This window comes from Nothobranchius furzeri, chromosome 17 (genome assembly GCF_043380555.1).
Source record: "Nothobranchius furzeri strain GRZ-AD chromosome 17, NfurGRZ-RIMD1, whole genome shotgun sequence".
NCBI lineage: Eukaryota > Metazoa > Chordata > Actinopteri > Cyprinodontiformes > Nothobranchiidae > Nothobranchius > Nothobranchius furzeri.
Window position 1 is genome coordinate 33,527,524 of NC_091757.1, and position 18,591 is coordinate 33,546,114.

Sequence of the window (18,591 nt, forward strand, 5' to 3'; positions counted from 1 at the left end):
GTATAGGGCTGTAATCTTGGGGGTGGGGGGGGGGGTGTTGTTTATTTACCTAAACAGGGTCTTTGAGGAGGCAGTGGCTGGTTTAACTTCTCAGATTCATCCTGGACAGTGCTACCCACTGCCACCAGGAGATGGGATGTCTTCTAATTAGCCTTTTCTGATTTGTTAGCAGGGAGGTTAGTTGCTAGGTTGTTTGTTTTTGTGCTGACGGAGACATCCCGGGGTTACAAATTTCTTGAAATGCCTCCAGACAGAAACTTTTTCCTGTTTTTTTGTGTCTTAGTGTGGAGCGTCTCTGGGACTCGAGGCTTTCTGCTAAAGAGTCGTTTTCAGCAGGAAGACTCTTGTTTCCTTCTGCAGCGTCCACGTTCTGCTCACTGATCGTTTCGGTTTGCTGATCTGGGTTAAAACGTTCAGTCTTTAGTCTCAAGATCAGATTTTGACTTTCCAGATTTGTAGTCAGTGACTCGAGTTCAGAGACTTGTTCCTTCAGGATTCCCAACTCTTCCTCGTGCTGCTTTTTGCTTCTAAACAGAGCTGACTGGAGGTTAACGACGGCTTTACAGAGTTTAGTTTCTTTTTCCTCCATCTGTTTTAGTTTGGTCATCAGATCATCATGACTTGCACTGACTACGTCTCTGTTTTGGGCGAGCTCAGTCTCCAAACCAAGTCTGATCTTCTGCTCGTCTCTAAGCTGGTTTTCCAGGCTCTCACACAGGCCAGATGTTTCCTGGAGTTGCTGGTACAGCTGGAGTCTGAGCTTCTGTTCGTTGGTGAAACCTGTTTCCAGGTTTAATTAATATGCATTAATATTAATGGTTCAATCTACCATTAATATTAATATTAATTGTTATTAATATAAATTAATATTAATTAATATTAATGGTGCCATGTACCATTACTATTAATTAATGTTAATATCAATTAATATTAATTATTATTACTATCAATTAATAGTAATTAATATGAATTAACATTAATGGTTCAATCTACCACTAATATTAATTAATATTAATATTAATTAAATAAGGGTCCTTCTGCTTTGCCAGATGAAGAAGGGATTACCTGAATGCGTCTCTATTATCACTAAGAAATGATCAAGTTAAAGTTCTTGTGGGCCACATAAATGAGATTTTGTTTATTATAAAAAAATGCAAATATTATTTTATTACAGTTTTATGTTTTCATTTTACTACTCATATTTCTGATTTTAAAAATAAACATAAAAAGTGTCATAAAAATGTAAAAAGTGTTGATAAACATCAACAGGTCTATGGAGAGAAATGATTGTAGAAATGCAAGAGAGACCTAGCCTAGTGAACTAGACCAAATTCTTGCTTTGCAAAGAATGGTCTAGGCATGCTCCATTGGAACCTCAGCAGCTCCTACCAGGACTCTGGCTAGCCAATCACAGCTCTCTAGAGGGGTTTCAAACACACAAAGAGCTGTGATTGGTCCATAATGGTGGGCCAGTCATAGTGCTCTATCTGCTTAGTGAACACATCACAGAGCTTTATCCGCTTTGTGGGCCAATCAGGGCACTCTATATGCCTGGTGGGTGGGATGATGCAACAGAGTGAAACAAGAGTATGTCACATTCATTGTCCAGTGGAATGCGGAGATCATTTGAAAGACAACAGTAGAACCCGCCCCACAACCAAGAGCCGTCAATGGAGCATGGCCAGACTAAATAATACATTTATTTAGTCTGGCTTGCCAGGCTAAGAGAGACCTGCACACAATCACCCTGAGGACCATAGATGGCCCCCGGGCCATACTTTGACATGCCTGTTAGCATCTTTGTGTGTGTGTGTGTGTGTGTGTGTGTGTGTGTGTGTGTGTGTGAACAATAAGTTCATTTATTTAGGACAGTGCATGTTAATGAACATAAATGTAAAAGCAGCTTACATGAATGTAAACATGCCAGATTATAGCCAAAGACTAATTTCCATCTATTGTACTTAGACATAAAAAGACATAATAATTCATAAAAATTCATCATTCATTCATAATAAAAACTTCATCACCAAACTTACACATACACCATTCTTTTCACAAATAAAATATTAAAACTATACAACTCATACATGATCACACACTTGATTTGTCCAAACCCGTTTTTAACCTTTGCCTTAAACAAATTGAAAGTCGAGCATTTTCTAATGGGTTGAGGAAGACTGTTCCACAGATGGCCACCCTTGACAGAGAGGACGTTCTGCCCAAAAGCTGTCTGTCTATGTGGTATAAACATTTCTCCTCGAATTGTAGCTCGTGTAGTCCTGTTTGAGCTTTCTTTATGCCTAATGAACTGCTTTAGTGGTGGTGGAGCAAGAGAGTGTAAGACTTTATATATTAAACAGACTCTTTTAAGTTTCATTAAGTTGTTGAAGTTCAGTAATTTATGTTTTTTAACACATGACAATGGTGGTGGGAAGTCGGTTTTTTGTCAAGTAATTAAAAACTTCTTTTATAAATGTTTGCAATAGTTTTAAGTGTTGTTGGACAAGCAAGTGACCAGGATGTCAAACAATAGTCCATATGAGAGATGATCATTGAGTAAAAATAAGTTTTTGCAACATTCATATTTAGATAAAATTTTGATTATTTAATTTAAGTACCTGGGATACTTTGATTATATGACTCTTGAAGGATAATGTAGGGTCTAGAATGACCCCAAGGTATTTAAATTCTGGTACTAGATCAAGCTCTACTCCATCCAGGAATATATTTGACTGCTTCAAGTTTAAGGGGCGTTTTGAAAAATCATCATCCGCATACATTTGAGCAAATATATTTGGACAGACTTCAGGCAAGTTATTAATAAAAAGCGAGAACAATAAAGGCCCAAGAACTGATCCTTGAGGAACTCCTGTATCACAGTCTAAATATGGAGATTTAACCCCATCCCACACCACACACTGTTTCCTGTGTGAGAGATATGAGGCAAACCACTGAAGCGCCTGACTGGAGACATTAAACTGAGTCAATCTGGACAACAATATCTGATGGTTTACAGAGTCGAAAGCCTTCTTCAGATCTAAAAATACAGCTCCAACACAGCAACTCTTGTCCAGCAAGCTCTTCACGTTCTCCACTAACATACACAGGGCAGCATCTGTGGAATGATGTGCCCGAAAGCCAAACTGCAATGGATGTAATGAGGGTTGGGTGTTTTCTAGGTGAGCAGTGAGGAGTTTAACCACCCACTTCTCAGCTATTTTAGATACGAGCGGGAGTGTCACCTAAAAACAAGGCGAATATTCATTCTTTCTAGGTGAAACCTTACTTGTGTCAGCCTTTAGAAATCAGATTTGCTTATCATACTGGCAAAACAAGCAAATAAAACACATTTGTGTGGTGACGGTGGCACAGGAGTAAAATGCTCGCCCCGTAATCGGAAGCTTGCAGGTTCGAGCCCCGCTCAGTTTGTCGCTGTCATTGTGTTTTTGGGCAAGACACTTAACCCCCCTTGCCTAATTACTGGTGGTGGTCAGAGGGACCGGCGGCACCTGCGCTCTTGCCTCTGTCAGTCCGCCCCAGGGCAGCTGTGGCTACCTTGTAACTCATCCCCACCAGGGTCAGATTGATCACTGTAGACGCTGAACCAATCCGCCAGTTGATCTCCCGATCCCTCCTACCCTCACTCGTGAACAAGACCCCGAGATACTTAAACTCCTCCACTTGAGGTAGGACCTCTGCCCCGACCCGGAGTTGGCAAGCCACCCTTTTCCGGTCGAGAGCCATGGTCTCAGATTTGGAGGTGCTGATCCTCATCCCAGCTGCTATGTTAAGGGCATAATTAATCCCAAAAAAATGGCAAAAACAATGGGAGGAGGAAAGGAGGGGAAGATGGTTGTATGAAATTCAAAGAAGAGTAGGAGAAATGAGAAACACTGGAAGGAGTAGGAGAGAGGAGATGATCATTGCTAGACTAAGGTTTGGACATACTGGGTTAAACAATACATAATTCATAATAGGGAAACATAATACAGGGAAATGTGATTATTGTGGAGAAGACAAAACTATAGATCATGTTATATTACAATGTCAGAAATATCAGGCGGAAAGAAGGACAGTGGTTCAAAATCTTAGTCAGATGAAAGTGAAACTAGATCTTGTTGATTATTGAGACAGAATTCAAAAAGTGACTGTTTTCAGATTTTATATCGGTTTTTGAATGAGATAAGGATGTTTGGGAGACTTTAAGTTTATTTTTTATTTATTTTTTCCCCTGTTTGGTTTTGTTTTGTGAACGCTGTTCCAGACCACACTCCACACTAGTTGGTGGCGGTAATGCACCATTCGTTGTTTGCCAACCGTCAATAAAACACCAAAAGGAGAAGAAGAAGAAGAAGTGTCTTGTCGGTCCATTGTTGTTGTCAGTGTTGTTTTGGTGCTCTGTGTGAGCTTTGTGTCTCGTCCCCAGTTTGTGCTATAGGTGAGCTTTTGTTCTCCTGATTCAGGATTTTTGGATTTTTGGCTCCCTGCCTTTGGATTTATTTTTGTTCATCCTACAAATAAAAGGATTTTTTCTTTATATCAACTCCTGCCTCGTGTCGTCTGGGGTAATCAGCATTTTGGGTCCTAACCATCCTCAAAACGTGGCAATTGCAACTAGCTGACGCTCCTCTCCTCTCTAGCCAAAAGTAATTATTTTCATGTTCGGGGAATTGGGTATTCTGTTAAAAATTGACCCTCAAACCAATAGCAGGTTGCAAACCCTTTGGAGAGGAGGAACATTGTACCTCTTTACAGAATGGTTTGAATTCAGCCACACTGGAAGTTTTTTTTTTAGCATGAATGTCATGTTTTAAGGTCAAAGGTCAGACTTTCCCCTTCAGGATTATTGTGGTTCAGAGCAGAATTCATGGTTCAATCCACAACAGCAACCAGATCCTGAAGAAACAAAGCTGGTCCTCTGCCTCCAGACCATCACACTGCCAACACCATGCTTGAATGTTTTTTCCTGAAATGCAGTAATGGTCTTATACCATTGAGGACACTGAGATCTGGACCTCTGTATTTTTTAAACAGAATGTTAAAAAAATATCTCAAACTTCTTCTTCATAGTTTTCTGTAGTACACGTGGTCATGGTGGATGTGCTACAATATCCACAGGCATCCAAGTATGACACGTGTGACCAAGCCGAATGACGATTCGGGACACCCCAGCGCGTCAGCAGACAACGATTAGAGACACTCTGGTTCACGTGACTCCGCTGGCATCACTGTTTGACGCGCGCGGTCACACGGACATTATTCAACTATTTAAACTTCCCCTCACCCCAATCCTAACCTTAAGATCCATATACTGTGACCTTAAGGTTAGGATTGGGGTAAGGGGAAGGTTAAGTAGTTCACAAGTAGTTCTAATGTCCGTCTCAGCATCAGCGTCGGATAGCGGCGCTCTGAGATGCTGCGTCAGCTGTTTGTCCCTGATTGTCGTGTCCTGACACGCCGGGCATCGTCATCTATTGAGGCTTGGTCAAACGTGTCATATTTTGACGCCTTGGGTGTGAGAATGTGTTCGCTACAACAACTCTTGGCAGTCATAGAAAATGCAATGATGACCATAAACAATCGTGCAGCTCAGTTTGTCTACCAATGAACATGAGAAGAAGAAGCAGGAGGATGAGTGTTGATGAACAGAAAACAGAAAGGTAACCAGCTGGAAATCCTTAACTTCATTTCCATTCTTCTCCAAAAACCAGCTAAACTTATTTTCTCCTACCTTCTCAGTTTGTCATTTCTGCTCCCTGACTACATACGTTGTCTTGTTTTCACTGTTTATCAATATTTTATGGCAAGCCAGTGTAACAGTTAATCACACTTTTATTTTATTTTTTTTTGGCTTGTCAGCAGCATTCAGACATCAACTGAGTTTGCTTCACAGCCGGACAGGACATGGGGCAAAAGAAAATGTTTAATTACACTTTATTAATTATTTTTAAATGTAGCAATAACATATTGTATCCGAGTTGAAATTGTATTATTATTAGTCATTGAAAATAAAATATCTCGATGCCTATAGAAATTATATTTAAGGTTAAATAAAAACTGCAGTTGTTGGAATTAATACTGACAAGCCCACTTACGTTATATATATTTTATTCCTTGAATACATAGCCTGATACAAGTTTCTCCAAGTAAGAAATTAGTTTCTGCAGGAAGAATGTATTTGTAGATAGGAGTTGCATCAAATGTTTCATCATTTGTCCGTTAGACTTACATCTCCGATATCTGAAGAGTTCATGTGGACGGTACTGATGTTATTGTAGATTTCTGGATTGCTACTTTTTATTAGAATGTTAGTAGATTAATAATTAATAGATTCATTCATTTACAGAACACGTATACAGTCTGTGTGATAAATGTACAAACTGCTTGCCACATTATTTTTTATGTTTATTTATTTGGCAGACGCTTTTATCCAAAGCGACTTACAATTTATAACCTATAGGGCATGTTGTGATCTGTGGGGGGAACCGGAGTACCCGGAGGAAACCCACGCATGCATGGGGAGAACACGCAACTCCACGCAGAAAGGCTGCAGCCGAGTTTTGAACCTGCGACCTTCGTGCTGCGAGGCAACAGTGCTAACAACCCCGCCACCATGCAGCCCATTGCAGTAATGCAACATTAATACCCTCCAGAAATATGATAAAACAGGTTTTATTTATATTTGTGTTCTTTTACATGGATATTTCAGTCGATCAAATCTAAAATCAATTCAGACATTAAGATGAAGGAAGGTAGATGCAACTTTTCAGGTGACACAGGTGAGGACAGCAGAAGTGAGACAGAAGGAAATGACGCATTTGCATAAAAACTGAATTTCATTGGCATTTTGAAATGTTGAAGTACAAACCAGCTGGTAAATAAGTACTTTATTCACTATATAATTTCATGTGAGTTTTCATGGTTAAGCCCAGGTTCCCAATGCTTCAGATATGCCACTTTTCATGGATTTACTTGGGAGTTCACACACACACACACACACACACACACACACACACACACACACACACACACACACACACACACACACACACACACACACACACACACACACACACACACACACACACACACACACACACACACACACACACACCACTTTAGTTTTAAATAAATTATTACATCTGAAATCAGCATTGGTCTTCAGTTTGTTCTCAATTTGCATGGGACAACGGATGGTGGACCTCTATAATTTGAAACTCTGGATACGGCCTTGAATGCAGTTACTCCAGATGAACATTTTCCCAAAAGCCTAAAGGGATCATCAAGATACTTTGATAAATTTAAGATGAACCTTTGCATTGTTTTTAGACTTCTTCCTTATTTCTTTATTATTTAATCGTGACCTCTGACCTTAACCCGAACCATGCCCTTAACCTCAACTCTTATCGCTTACTTCAGGTTGTCAGCAGGTAGTATTTGAGTGATTTGTTCATTTTACCAGTCAAGCAGTAACCAGGTCCACTGAATTAGTATTTTAAATAATGCGATTATTCAGTTACATCATGATTTAAGCAGACAACTGCTCTCTCATGGTTGGTTTGGATATTTCTTCCCGTAATTAAAAATAAGTCATCATTTGAAAACAGCCTCCTGTGTAGAAACAGACCAGCTTTTAGAATTGATCTTCAATACAGAAAGATTTCCTTGTACAACTAAATCTTAACAAATTCAACAAAATGCATGTTTATATGGCATTAAGATGTTTCAGCTGCATTCCTGGCTCCAACATAAATGCCTGCCTGTGTTGCTGCAAGTAAACAGCCTCTGGATGATGAAACCACTTAATATCATTTTCCCTTTTGCACCCTCCCACAGAAAAACCACTCAATTATTCATCTACAATACCACTGTTGCATGTGTGCTATGGAGCTGTTGACTACTTTATTCTTCAAAAAACTATTACAGCAAAGTGGTCTAGATCCAAAGACTCTTGCCAAATAAAAAGTCGAACACCAGCAGGTTAAATAAGATACTGGACCATTTATTAAATGTACATAAATACTGTTCAAAATCCACACAAGAAAGTGTTTAAGGATAAATCTCTAATTCAAATGTAAACAGAATGGTTGCCCATCATACTGTGTGTGTGTGTGTGTGTGTGTGTGTTGAAACCAGAGTTAGTAGACTCTATTTTAAACCCAATTACGCACAGCTAAATGTGTGTGTGTCAGAGATCAGGTGCTGTAAACAGTGTGTAAATGAGCACACCTTTGTAAACATTAGAACAGAACAGATGGGTCTCTGGAACTGCAGCAGACAAGGAAAGCAGATGTTTTATTTCACATCCCTTTAGACTGCGCACGTTTATTCTGGAATTGCAGTTGAACAAGTAAAGACTGTGGCTGTTTGAATGGAGAACCACGCTGTGCTGCAAAATTACAGTGAGAGGGGATGGGGGAATAAATAAAAACATCACAGAACAACAAAGAGAGTAGCACATCAGAAAGATTTTACAGAACATACTAATCCAATCTATCAAAAATGGTTGGCTCCTTGAATCAGAGAATGACTCGTAATCACTTCAGCTAAAACTCAAGACAACACCATAGTTAAAGCAAGACGATCATTTCAGAACATTTCGTACCATTCAAAGTGGGTTTTTGTACCCAGTGTTCATTCAGCCTTATTTACAGAAATACAAACCTGATATCAAATGCAACTAAATTAACAGAGTTCAGTAACTTCACCAAAAACTGCTAATTGTTCGCATCACAGCACTGGCCGACTTATAAAACCCTAACTGGAAATGTGCTTATTGAACCATGTCTTGTGAAAGCCTGACAGATTTTCTGACGGAGCACAATCCACCAGCGAGACGTAGACGGGACCTGTAAACATTTAAATCCTCATTCACATTGGACCTCAATTATCAAAGCAAACATAAACAAATCTAGTTATAAACACTCTGAAGCCTTTAGTTGGGGTCTGCATGTTAAAAATGACCAGTTTGGTCCAGATTTATAAACATCGTGACCTGAATGTTTCTACACTGACTCTTGTTTTTTTGGTCTGAAGTGCTTTTTAGATTGTGAAAAATTAAGCTGTGGTGGTTATTACATTGAGATTTTATAAAATCATAACTGGTAATACAATCAGTGAGATGAACATTCTTTATGTAGGAGTCATTCATAAACATGTAAACATTTGAATTTTACTAAAGACCTGTTATTTAATGAAAACGTGGTGGTCTTCCTGACAATTAGATCCCAAATTCAACTGGATGAGTTAAGTTATAGAAAATAAGTGAACGATCTTTTCTTTAGCCCTTGCAGAAATGTATGCAGGTATAGTCAGGGAAGAAGGTTGATCAGTGACCCAGATTGGTTAAGAACTAACAGCATAAGGTGGACTGAGGACTTAATATGCTGCAATTAACAAACCAAACGGTTACATATTATTTAAGAGCCATTCGTCTGGTTTGTGTTTTGAACTTTGCTCTGTCCTTGAACTGCTGAGCTGCTTTAAGCAACAACCTAAACAAAGTCAGTGTGACCCTAGCTCCCAGTTAGGAAAAAAATAATCTAGTGATTGTTTAGTCAAAATAAATAAAAAGGAAATTCTTGTAGAATTCCAAGAAAGCCAGGCTGGTCTGCACTAGCAGCAAAGAGTTTACAACAGAAATAGATTGATAAAAGAGGCCCAAGGTTTGGTCGTCTGCCAAGAACAATAATTACAATCAACACTGTGAGCTGGAGAGTGTGCACACAGTGAACAAGGAAGCTGGTCTAGAGGCAGAAAAAGAGTTGCTCCCCAACATTACAGACGCACACGTCTAAAAGCCACCCGTCTCCTATTCAGACATGGTTTCTCACTCACACCTATTTTCCTTCCCTGTCCTCCAAGCGACCTGGTGTGAAAATGTAGTCCAAGGCTTGTCTCTCAGCGGCGGCCACGTTAGGGTGCCACAGGTCCACCATGAAGACGACCCTTGGGCCGTCCTCTGCGCTGCCTGCACACACACGTAGCAAAAAATATTACATTCAAGGTGAGAGAACTGTTTGCAGCTGCATGCAGCTTTATTTATTATTTTCCTCAATGTTTATTTGTGTTCTATTTAAAAATGGTGAGTTCACGGACTGTGGAAAACATTGTTTTTTTTAATATTACGGGCAGCAGTAGCTCAGGAGGCAGAGTGGCTGTCCAGTAATCGGAGGGTTGTTGGATCGATCCCAGCTCCTGGCAGAGAAAGTTGCTGTTGTGTCCTTGGGCAAGGCACTTAACCTGCCTTGCCTGCTGGTGGTGGTCGGAGGTACTGGTGGCACTAATGTTCTGCGGACTCGCCTCCATCAGTGTGGTCCAGGGCAGCTGTGGCTACATAGTAGTTCATCATCACCAGCGTGTGAATGTGTGTGTGTGTGTGCATGACTGATTGTGTTGTAAAATGCCTTGGGGGGGTGGTGGGGGGGGTTGTATAACCCTAGAAGGTGCCATAAAAACACAGACCATTTAATATTTATCATATTACAGCTCGACAATGATGCTTTAAAGCAGTGGTCCACTAGCCTGGCAAGTATTTATGTGAATATATAGTCTGACCACGACCCATAAACAGATCTCAGTCGTGGGGTGAATCTACAGTTGTCTTTAAAACTGTCTCCACGTGCTATTGGACAACGAACAACGCAATGTACTTGCCACAACAGATGTCAGTAAACAAGGCAATCTGCCATATACTGTTAAAGATGACGCAAATACATCCCTTTTTCCAATAAAGGACTTAAGAACTTCTATATGCTCTTGACTCACAGAAAACCCGATTCAAAATAGTCCAAAGTTTGTGTCAAAGTCGTTCCAAATGAGCCGCCGCCATCTTTGTTGTTATGCTCAGTCACAACATCCCGCCCACCAAACCAATAGAGCGCTGTTATTGGCAAGACACAAGGCTGTTCGGGCCAGCTGAGGCTCCAATGGAGCATGGCTAGATCCACCTGCAGAGCAAAATCCTTTAGCTCCTGCTACGGTCGGTCTAGATTTCTAGGCTAGTGGTCGGTGGCATGAGTTCATCAAGGAGGAGAGGATTTAGAAATGTAACATCTATAGCTTCCATCCCTGGTCCTCTTTTGGAAAGAGCTGAAAGACACACCTCATACCGAGCATGTGCAGACATATAGTGTAGTGCTATTTGAATGCTGCTGTGTGGCTGCATGTTTTTGATATGCTCCTGCTCAGACACACCTGATTCCAACAGCTGAATTATCTACTCAGCCTTCATCGGGTTCTGCAGGAGCTGTGAAACAGTAAGTTTAATAAAATCTGCACTGTTCAAGCGAAACATCTGAAAGCTGGCAGGAATCTGGCATTTACAATCTTGCTAATGCTACAACAGGCTAAAACAATAGTCCAATGTAACGTAAGGCTGAATGCTAAGCTAATCACTTAGCTCCAAACACAAAAGAAAAATCCCTTTTTGTTCTCCTCCTTCCCCTTCCACCGCTTGAAGTTTACAGACTGACATTACCAAAGGTCGCAGGTCGAGCTAGCATTGAAGCCAGGTTGGTGTGCTATGTTGATCGAGGCACATCTGCTAAACACCGTAGTGCATGTTGGGTAGTGGAGTGCCTTCTCATTGAGTGACAGCTCCCTCTTGTGGATATGCTATTTTATCAGTCAATGCTCTAGGCCAGGGATTCCCAAAGTGTGGTGCACGCACCCCTGGGGGTGCGTGAGCTGCTGCTAGGGGGTGCGCGAGGTGAAAAGTGTAATGGCTGCCGAGCTCAGAGAAGTCTGTCAAATGTCACCATTAACGTTGCCAGAAACTCATTTGTGGGTGGGCCTAAGAAAAAGTAAGTGGGCCCAATAAATGCAATTGAAAACAAGTATATTTTTGCGCGTGTGTGTCCTCCACATGTGGCCTAGCTTCATAATAACAATGCGCCGAGCTTCAGCACTCTGGCCTGCACACGCCGATATGTTCCATATTTGATCATTTTTAACGATGTTGGAGAAATCTGAAGGTGGTGAGTCATTCTGGCAGATTGTAATTAACACCCTGTCTCATGCAGGTGCTCTGACATTGTAAACCTCACACAAAGAACATTGTGGATGTAACAAAATAAATCAAGAAATTATTCTTTTAACAGCGCACTGAAGATCTGAAGTTCAGAGCGCATCTGTCAGTCAGACGCGTTCCAGCGGAACCACGGCTCATGGGTGCACAAGTGAGCACATCTGGGCTGGGCAGAAGTAATCTTACAACATTGGTTTAAATAGCGCCAATAACGAGACGCGGTGACTGGAGCGGCTCATGGAGCTGTGCCGCGCACACACGCACGCACGCACGCACACACGCACACACGCACACACGCACACACACACACACACACACACACACACACACACACACACACACACACACACACACACACACACACACACACACACACACACACACACACACACACACACACACACACACACACACACACACACACACACGAACTCCGGCGCTGTGCCGTCAGACTGAATGCAGAAATGAGCGCTGCCTCCTCTGTGATAAAAACTTTTAAGAGGTTTTATAACAACATTTTTCATTCCAGGTCAAATTAAGATATTAGCTTCTATTTTGGGATGACGTATTAAAGTTGGGTCCGCTCCAGCCAGTGACTCCGAACCTGCAGCATTTGTTATTCCAGTCCGCATGGCAGCGGATCGCAGATTCAGCCACACCATAAAACAGCAATAAGTCGGTCTGAGGCAAAATTGAACCTCATGGCTATATCGTTTCCATATTTTCCCCTATAGACATTTGATTACGCACAAGTAGGTGGCCAGCTCAGGTTTACGCAGAGCAGAAGGAAGGAGAGCGCTCTGGCCGCACAGGTTAAACGTTCCTACTTTAAGAAAACCGTTAAATTGCATTGTTTATGTGCTACCTGGGCACTCTAAATATTTATTTAAAATTAAATCAAAGGAAATTGTAATGGTATCGAATGTTTATTAATTACCATTTAAAAAATGAAAGCGATGGGGAAAAAGGTTGATCATATTTTTTTAACCCTGTCTGTTTAGCTTGACGTCTGATCTATATATATATATATGTATATGTATATATATATATATATATGTATATGTATATATATATATATATATATATATATATATATACATATATATATATAGCCATGCCCTGATGTGGGGGCTGGGGGTGCGTCGACATGGTCGGGACATAGAAGGGGGTGCGTGGCTAAATAAGTTTGGGAACCACTGCTCTAGGCTCACGTACATAATTCGTTTTGAAGAGGCAGGGGAGGGACTTAAAGGGGCCATATCATGGAAAATCCACTTTTTGGAACCTTTTAGCATGTGATATTGTTATTTCCTCATGAAAACACCCAACCCCATTTTTGGCTGCATTCATGCATTTTTGGCTGTTTCAGCTGCAAATTTTGAGTTTTACTTAGAAAATCTGATAACGAGTCAATGGAAACTAGTCTCGCCATCAGGTCCTGCTCCTCTCCTCTCCTAGAAGCTAGTCTCTGCTCTGAAACCTGTCTCCTCTGGTCAGCACTGGATATGCGGCTTAGGCGACAGGTGTCCGGTGTGGGGCTGGCATGTAGTTTTGCATACCGGTCCGAGCAGCAACTTGTTTTCTTCTGTTTAGCTGCACTTGCCAGTATTATGTTTTCAATCCTTTATTGGTAAACTGCTTAAAATATAAGGACTAATCAGTTTATATTTGAAACTTTATTTAGCCAGTGTGAGTCCATGTGAGGTGAGCTGAGAAAATAAACTAAAATGCTGCTTGGAAATGACCAAATTCAAAGATCTTTAGAGACACAAAATATTTTGTGGAAAATAATCATTAAAACTAACCTATAAAAACATGAAATTTGCTTCAGCTGGCTGAATATATTACTGTAGACACCACCTGGATTCGAACCCACATCAGCACATGGTAAAAATGAGAAGGCAGGAAGGCGCCTTAACCACTGGACCATAGCAAATACAGCAACTGGCTCACCTAAGGCGCTGTTGTAGGCACGTTTAGTCAGAGTGGGTGTGGGTGGTAACATTTGATCATATACTGTGCCTACCTTTGCTCTCAAAGTTTTAAAATAGTATGATATGAAACTTTTAAGGGAAACCTTCTTTGTAGCATAGAACCGGGTCAGACAGTCAAATTTAAGCATTTTAAGCAACTTTAACATATTTAAACTACAAACCCCAGCTTCAATCCCGATAAATGGAGATCAGTGATAGTCACTGATCAAGATGAGTGTGCATCAGTAATGAAGACGTTTCTGAAGTATGAAGTCAATCAAATTCATTTACATAAGTGGGTATTGTGTTTCTTTGCTCATACAGAGAAATACATCTCACATCATATTTTGGGCTTTGTCACACTTCAAAGTAATTAGTACAGCTGGTAATCACTCAAATAAAAAAACAATATGTTTAAATCCGTTCTTACCATCATGGAAAGCCCTGTGGAGAAAGGAGTCATCAAAAAGCAGACAGCTGCCCTCAGACCAGCACTGTGGCTCTCCACCAACTACAAGCTCACAGGAAGGAGGCACTCGGAGACCTAACACAGAAACATAACAAGTCCAAAGTCTATCAAGAGAAAAATGCAGTGCTGCTCAGTTCCATTTATAGTTGTCCTGTATCCTGACAGTCTGCTGTTTTTAAGGGATCATACTGAAGGCCAGATCTTCATAGCAAACATGACTATTTTTAGTCACTTAACAGAAAATAAATGGAAACAGAATCAAAGCTCAGGTGCAGAGAAAACAAGAACCATTTGCATGTATGGAAGAGCATTGCAGGGTCAATTACTCAGAAGATTTTAGACAAAAACAACACAACGCTGGATTTGTGTCTACATGTGCCTATTTGTGACATCATATGCTGCTGTGAGTTAAACACGAAATGAGCATGATCATTTTCACTTGGCTCTCTTACCCAGGTGGCAGCGCAGCCTGACATTTGTTGGACCGTAATGCTCAGTAATGAGAGCTCCGGGGGTCAGCACGGAGAAGCAGGCATTCCCAAAAATGTTGTTGGCGATGAAGGTGCGCAGCTGGCCCAGAACCCGCCAGGCCCGTGGACATCTCCGGACATTTAAAACCAAAGGCGTGCCTTGGTTGACCAGGTAGTAGGTCCACCACTGCCCACGAGGAGTGTTGTTGGCTTTCCACCCTGGTGGGAGGGAGGAGCCACTGCGCGCTGGAGGCTGGTGGTAGATGCTCTCAAACTCAGCCAGAAGGGTAGGGAAGCTCTGCTCGAGCAGCTCCACATCATGCCTCTGAACCTCCCTAGAGAAGAAAGGGGCTGACGACAGGTCGGGGAGGAAGAACACCTCTGGCCGCTGGATAGTCGGTCGGCTGTTGAGGTACCGGCCCTGGTCTCGGACACCCTTGTGCACCCTCCCCATGCCTGACCAGGTGTAGCGCTTGGCGTATTCCTGAAGGCTGTGGTACAGCCTCTGGTTCAGACTCTCCCCAGCGCTGGTACAACGGAAACACTCTGATGACTGGCAGAAAGCAAAGCCGTTCTGCTCCCCCAGCATTGACCCGTGCTTCCCTTTGCCCCTGCCACGGCAGTCCGAACTCATGAAACCCCCCACCACTCCTCCAATCCGACCCGACCCAGTCAGGTACCTCCCACGCAGCGGGCTGGAGCCATGCTCGCGGCCCACTCTGTAACAGTACCACATGAACAGCAGCAGCACACACATGGCTATGGCTAAAGCACAGACCTCACACTCCCTCACAGACTGCATCCCTCCAGCCACCATCTCTCTCACGTTCTCCAGCGACCACTCCATCTCTAGCTGGTACGCTGAACCCGACAGAAAAATTATGGATCAGTTAATGTGTCTTTTCTCGACTGTGATGAAAAGGGGCCTCGAACCACACACACGAGGTGTTATGGAGTCTGGTGTGAAGCAGTTCTTCTGGCCCCCTCTGATGTAAACAGTCTGCTGATGCGATGAGACACTCCTGTTCTTCAGGCTCAACATTTCAGCGCTGTGCAATTAAGGGAGGGTTCTCCTTGCATGATGTCTGTGCTGCTCCCCTGCTTGTTCTCTCAGACAAATGCAGACAGACACTGCGCCTAGGGTTATCTGCTCTGTGCAAAAACAAAGACAGAAGTAGAGAAAAGGAGATCAGACACGAACAGGGTGGTTCTACTTTCTCTGTGGCTGTGAAACACATCCTGATCTTCAGAGCCTGGCAGCACATCCCCATTTCCTTATTTTATACTATAAACACATGCTGGACCTCAAAACGACTGCAACCGATTACAGATATGACTTTAGCTTCACTGCACTGAATAAACCCATGAGTCACTACTGCACATTTAACACAGATCCCTCCTTTTCCTATTACACACACACACACACACACACACACACACACACACACACACACACACACACAACAGTGAGTTATGTAAACATTGCTGAAACCCACCCACATTTCTAATAGGCAGGTTGCTCAGCAGGAGGTGCACAAATGGACCCTCAGGGAGTGTGTGTGTACTGTATCGGTATCAGAAGCTGGCTGCATTACATGAGAGTGATTATATAATGCTAATGGAGGCAGCAGCCACAACGCGAGGAGTGCAATGCGTCAACTGTGATCAGAACTCTGAAGATGCGCTCTCACCGCTTATGGTTATCCTGCTCCAGTAGATCCTCCCCTACATCCTGTCTGACGGCGTAAAGACGCCCACCATCACACACACACACACACACACACACACACACACACACACACACACACACACACACACACACACACACACACACACACACACACAAGCTTATATTATAATAATACATCTCGACTAAGAAGCCAATTAGAACACACACACACACACACACACAGTCTCGTGTCTCCGTGCGCTCCTTTGTTTCTCTTCCATATGAGTTCTAGTTTTCCACCGTTCAACTAAACACCAACGCATCTGTGGAAGACCTCCCTCTAAATAAATCATTATAAATATAACAAACAAGCAAACCCAACTCCTCCTCCTCATCATCACACCTTCATCACTGTGTTTGGTTACGCGGATCCGTGCGTGGTTTGCTTCCATACCTACTCAGCATTCATGACTGTGGCCGTCAGAGGCGCACAGGTGTTCCTCCAGGCGAAGCTGCGCACCACTGCAGTGCACACGGGTATCACTCGCCAGCGTCACAGAAATCCGCTCCGAACGGCGCACAAAAGAAGCCGCGACTGCGGCTAACGAGCATAGTTACTGAAATAATAAGTGTGTAAAAGTGGAGCTATGAACATGCCCTACCGACGGTTTAGCTCAGTGTCTCCGCTCGGAAGCACCGTCCGAAAATATTGATGTAAATAGCGACGCTTCTCTCTGGGAAGCCGCCCGTATCAAGTACCGGAAGAAAAACGTAGTGTTTCCGTTTACATTTTTCAAAATAAAGGTTTGCGTGAAATAAGAAATAACACAAAAGCATATTTATAGGTAGAAGAACATTTCTAATTTTATAAGAAACCAGTGCCCAAAAATTCTCATACAAAACACTTTGTAAGGACCTAATGACAGACAAAATGTGTGTATTTTGATGTGCTAACATGTCAACACAAAATAAAACAATGTTAAAGTTGTTACCAATGGGATTTTCTAATTTGGGATTATAACTGGTTTAGAATTGAGTTTACTTTTTGGAACTGAATTAAGTTAAACTGTCCCTCAACCTCATCTAGCTTCACACACACTTCTGCTCTAGAGTCAACAACACTCAAATAGATAAAGTAAATGTATATGAATGTACAGTTTATCAAACTGTAACACATGACCAACAGTTGTTTGCTTGTTTTGTCTTTGCGGTGTCATATTAGGAGGAAAGGATTGGGTGGACCCAATGTGCAGGAACCCAGACTGACTCGAGGAGATGAGGTGTGTAAAAAACAAAGTATTTTAAGAAACAAAAACAAAATCCAAAAGGCTCAAAACCAAGGGGGGCCAACAACAACTCAAAACTACTCACAAGAGGGAAAAAAAAAAACAAAGGCTGGTAAATGGAGGAACTGGAACTCAGGAGGTTACAAACACACTGACAGGAGACAAGGAACCGACAAATGCAGAAGACAAGACCGAGGCTTAAATACACAGAGCTGGGCAATTAAGAGAAATGGGCACAGGTGGGACTAATAAACTGAGAAGAGAAGCAGAACCAAGCAGGGGAGGAAACCAGACCTAAAACCTGTAAAACAAAAGTTACTGAACCTAAATAAACCTAAACACTATAGAAATAAGGGCACAGGGGACATTAAAGATAAACTAATGACCTAAAGAGTTCTAGAGCAAACTACACTGAAAGGCTGGGGGATAAGAATACCTAATCAAAGTAAATGACACAACAAGGAGGGGACACAGGAGACGAGGACACAGAACGTGACATGCAGTCCCTCATGCTCTTGCGAAACCTAAATGCAGCCCATGGCCTCAGTGGTTCTAAAATGCAATTTTTAATGACAATAAAATCATGAAACACCTAAAACTTTACCCTTCAGAGGTACAAGTTTAAAAATAAGTTTTTATTTGACCAGAATTTACATTTATGAGTTATCAAGTAACCATGGGCTGCTAGCTACAGCA

The 18,591-nt window shown here is 42.0% G+C and overlaps 1 protein-coding gene across 5 annotated transcripts; it reads right to left on the bottom strand.

The window, feature by feature from the left end:
- Positions 1–7,981: 7,981 nt before the first annotated feature.
- On the bottom strand, positions 7,982–17,391 carry asphd2 (aspartate beta-hydroxylase domain containing 2). 5 transcript variants are annotated; one of them, XM_015972055.3, is made up of 5 exons: positions 17,064–17,391; positions 16,632–16,676; positions 14,923–16,087; positions 14,432–14,545; positions 7,982–9,970 (listed from the first exon to the last, which is right to left on the bottom strand). In XM_015972055.3, exons 3-5 carry the CDS (start codon positions 15,785–15,787, stop codon positions 9,840–9,842), a joined length of 1,110 nt encoding a protein of 369 aa, XP_015827541.3. In that variant the 5' UTR covers positions 15,788–16,087; positions 16,632–16,676; positions 17,064–17,391; the 3' UTR covers positions 7,982–9,839. The 5 variants fall into 5 exon arrangements, with proteins under 5 accessions (XP_015827541.3, XP_015827542.3, XP_015827540.3 ...); XM_015972056.3 differs by lacking the exon at positions 16,632–16,676 and having other exon boundaries at positions 17,068–17,391; XM_015972054.3 differs by lacking the exon at positions 16,632–16,676 and having other exon boundaries at positions 14,923–16,092; positions 17,068–17,391.
- Between the last annotated feature and the right edge of the window lie 1,200 nt (positions 17,392–18,591).

Bases quoted from the DNA above. Each gene is read 5' to 3' on its own strand.
- asphd2 (XM_015972056.3), bottom strand. From the start codon at position 15,787: ATGGAGTGGTCGCTGGAGAACGTGAGAGAGATGGTGGCTGGAGGGATG. The intron at 14,546-14,922 runs GTAAGAGAGCCA...TTTCTGTGTTAG, and splicing joins CAGGCTGCGCTGCCACCTGG to GTCTCCGAGTGCCTCCTTCC. The intron at 9,971-14,431 runs GTAAGAACGGAT...GTGTGTGTGCAG, and splicing joins CCACAGGGCTTTCCATGATG to GCAGCGCAGAGGACGGCCCA.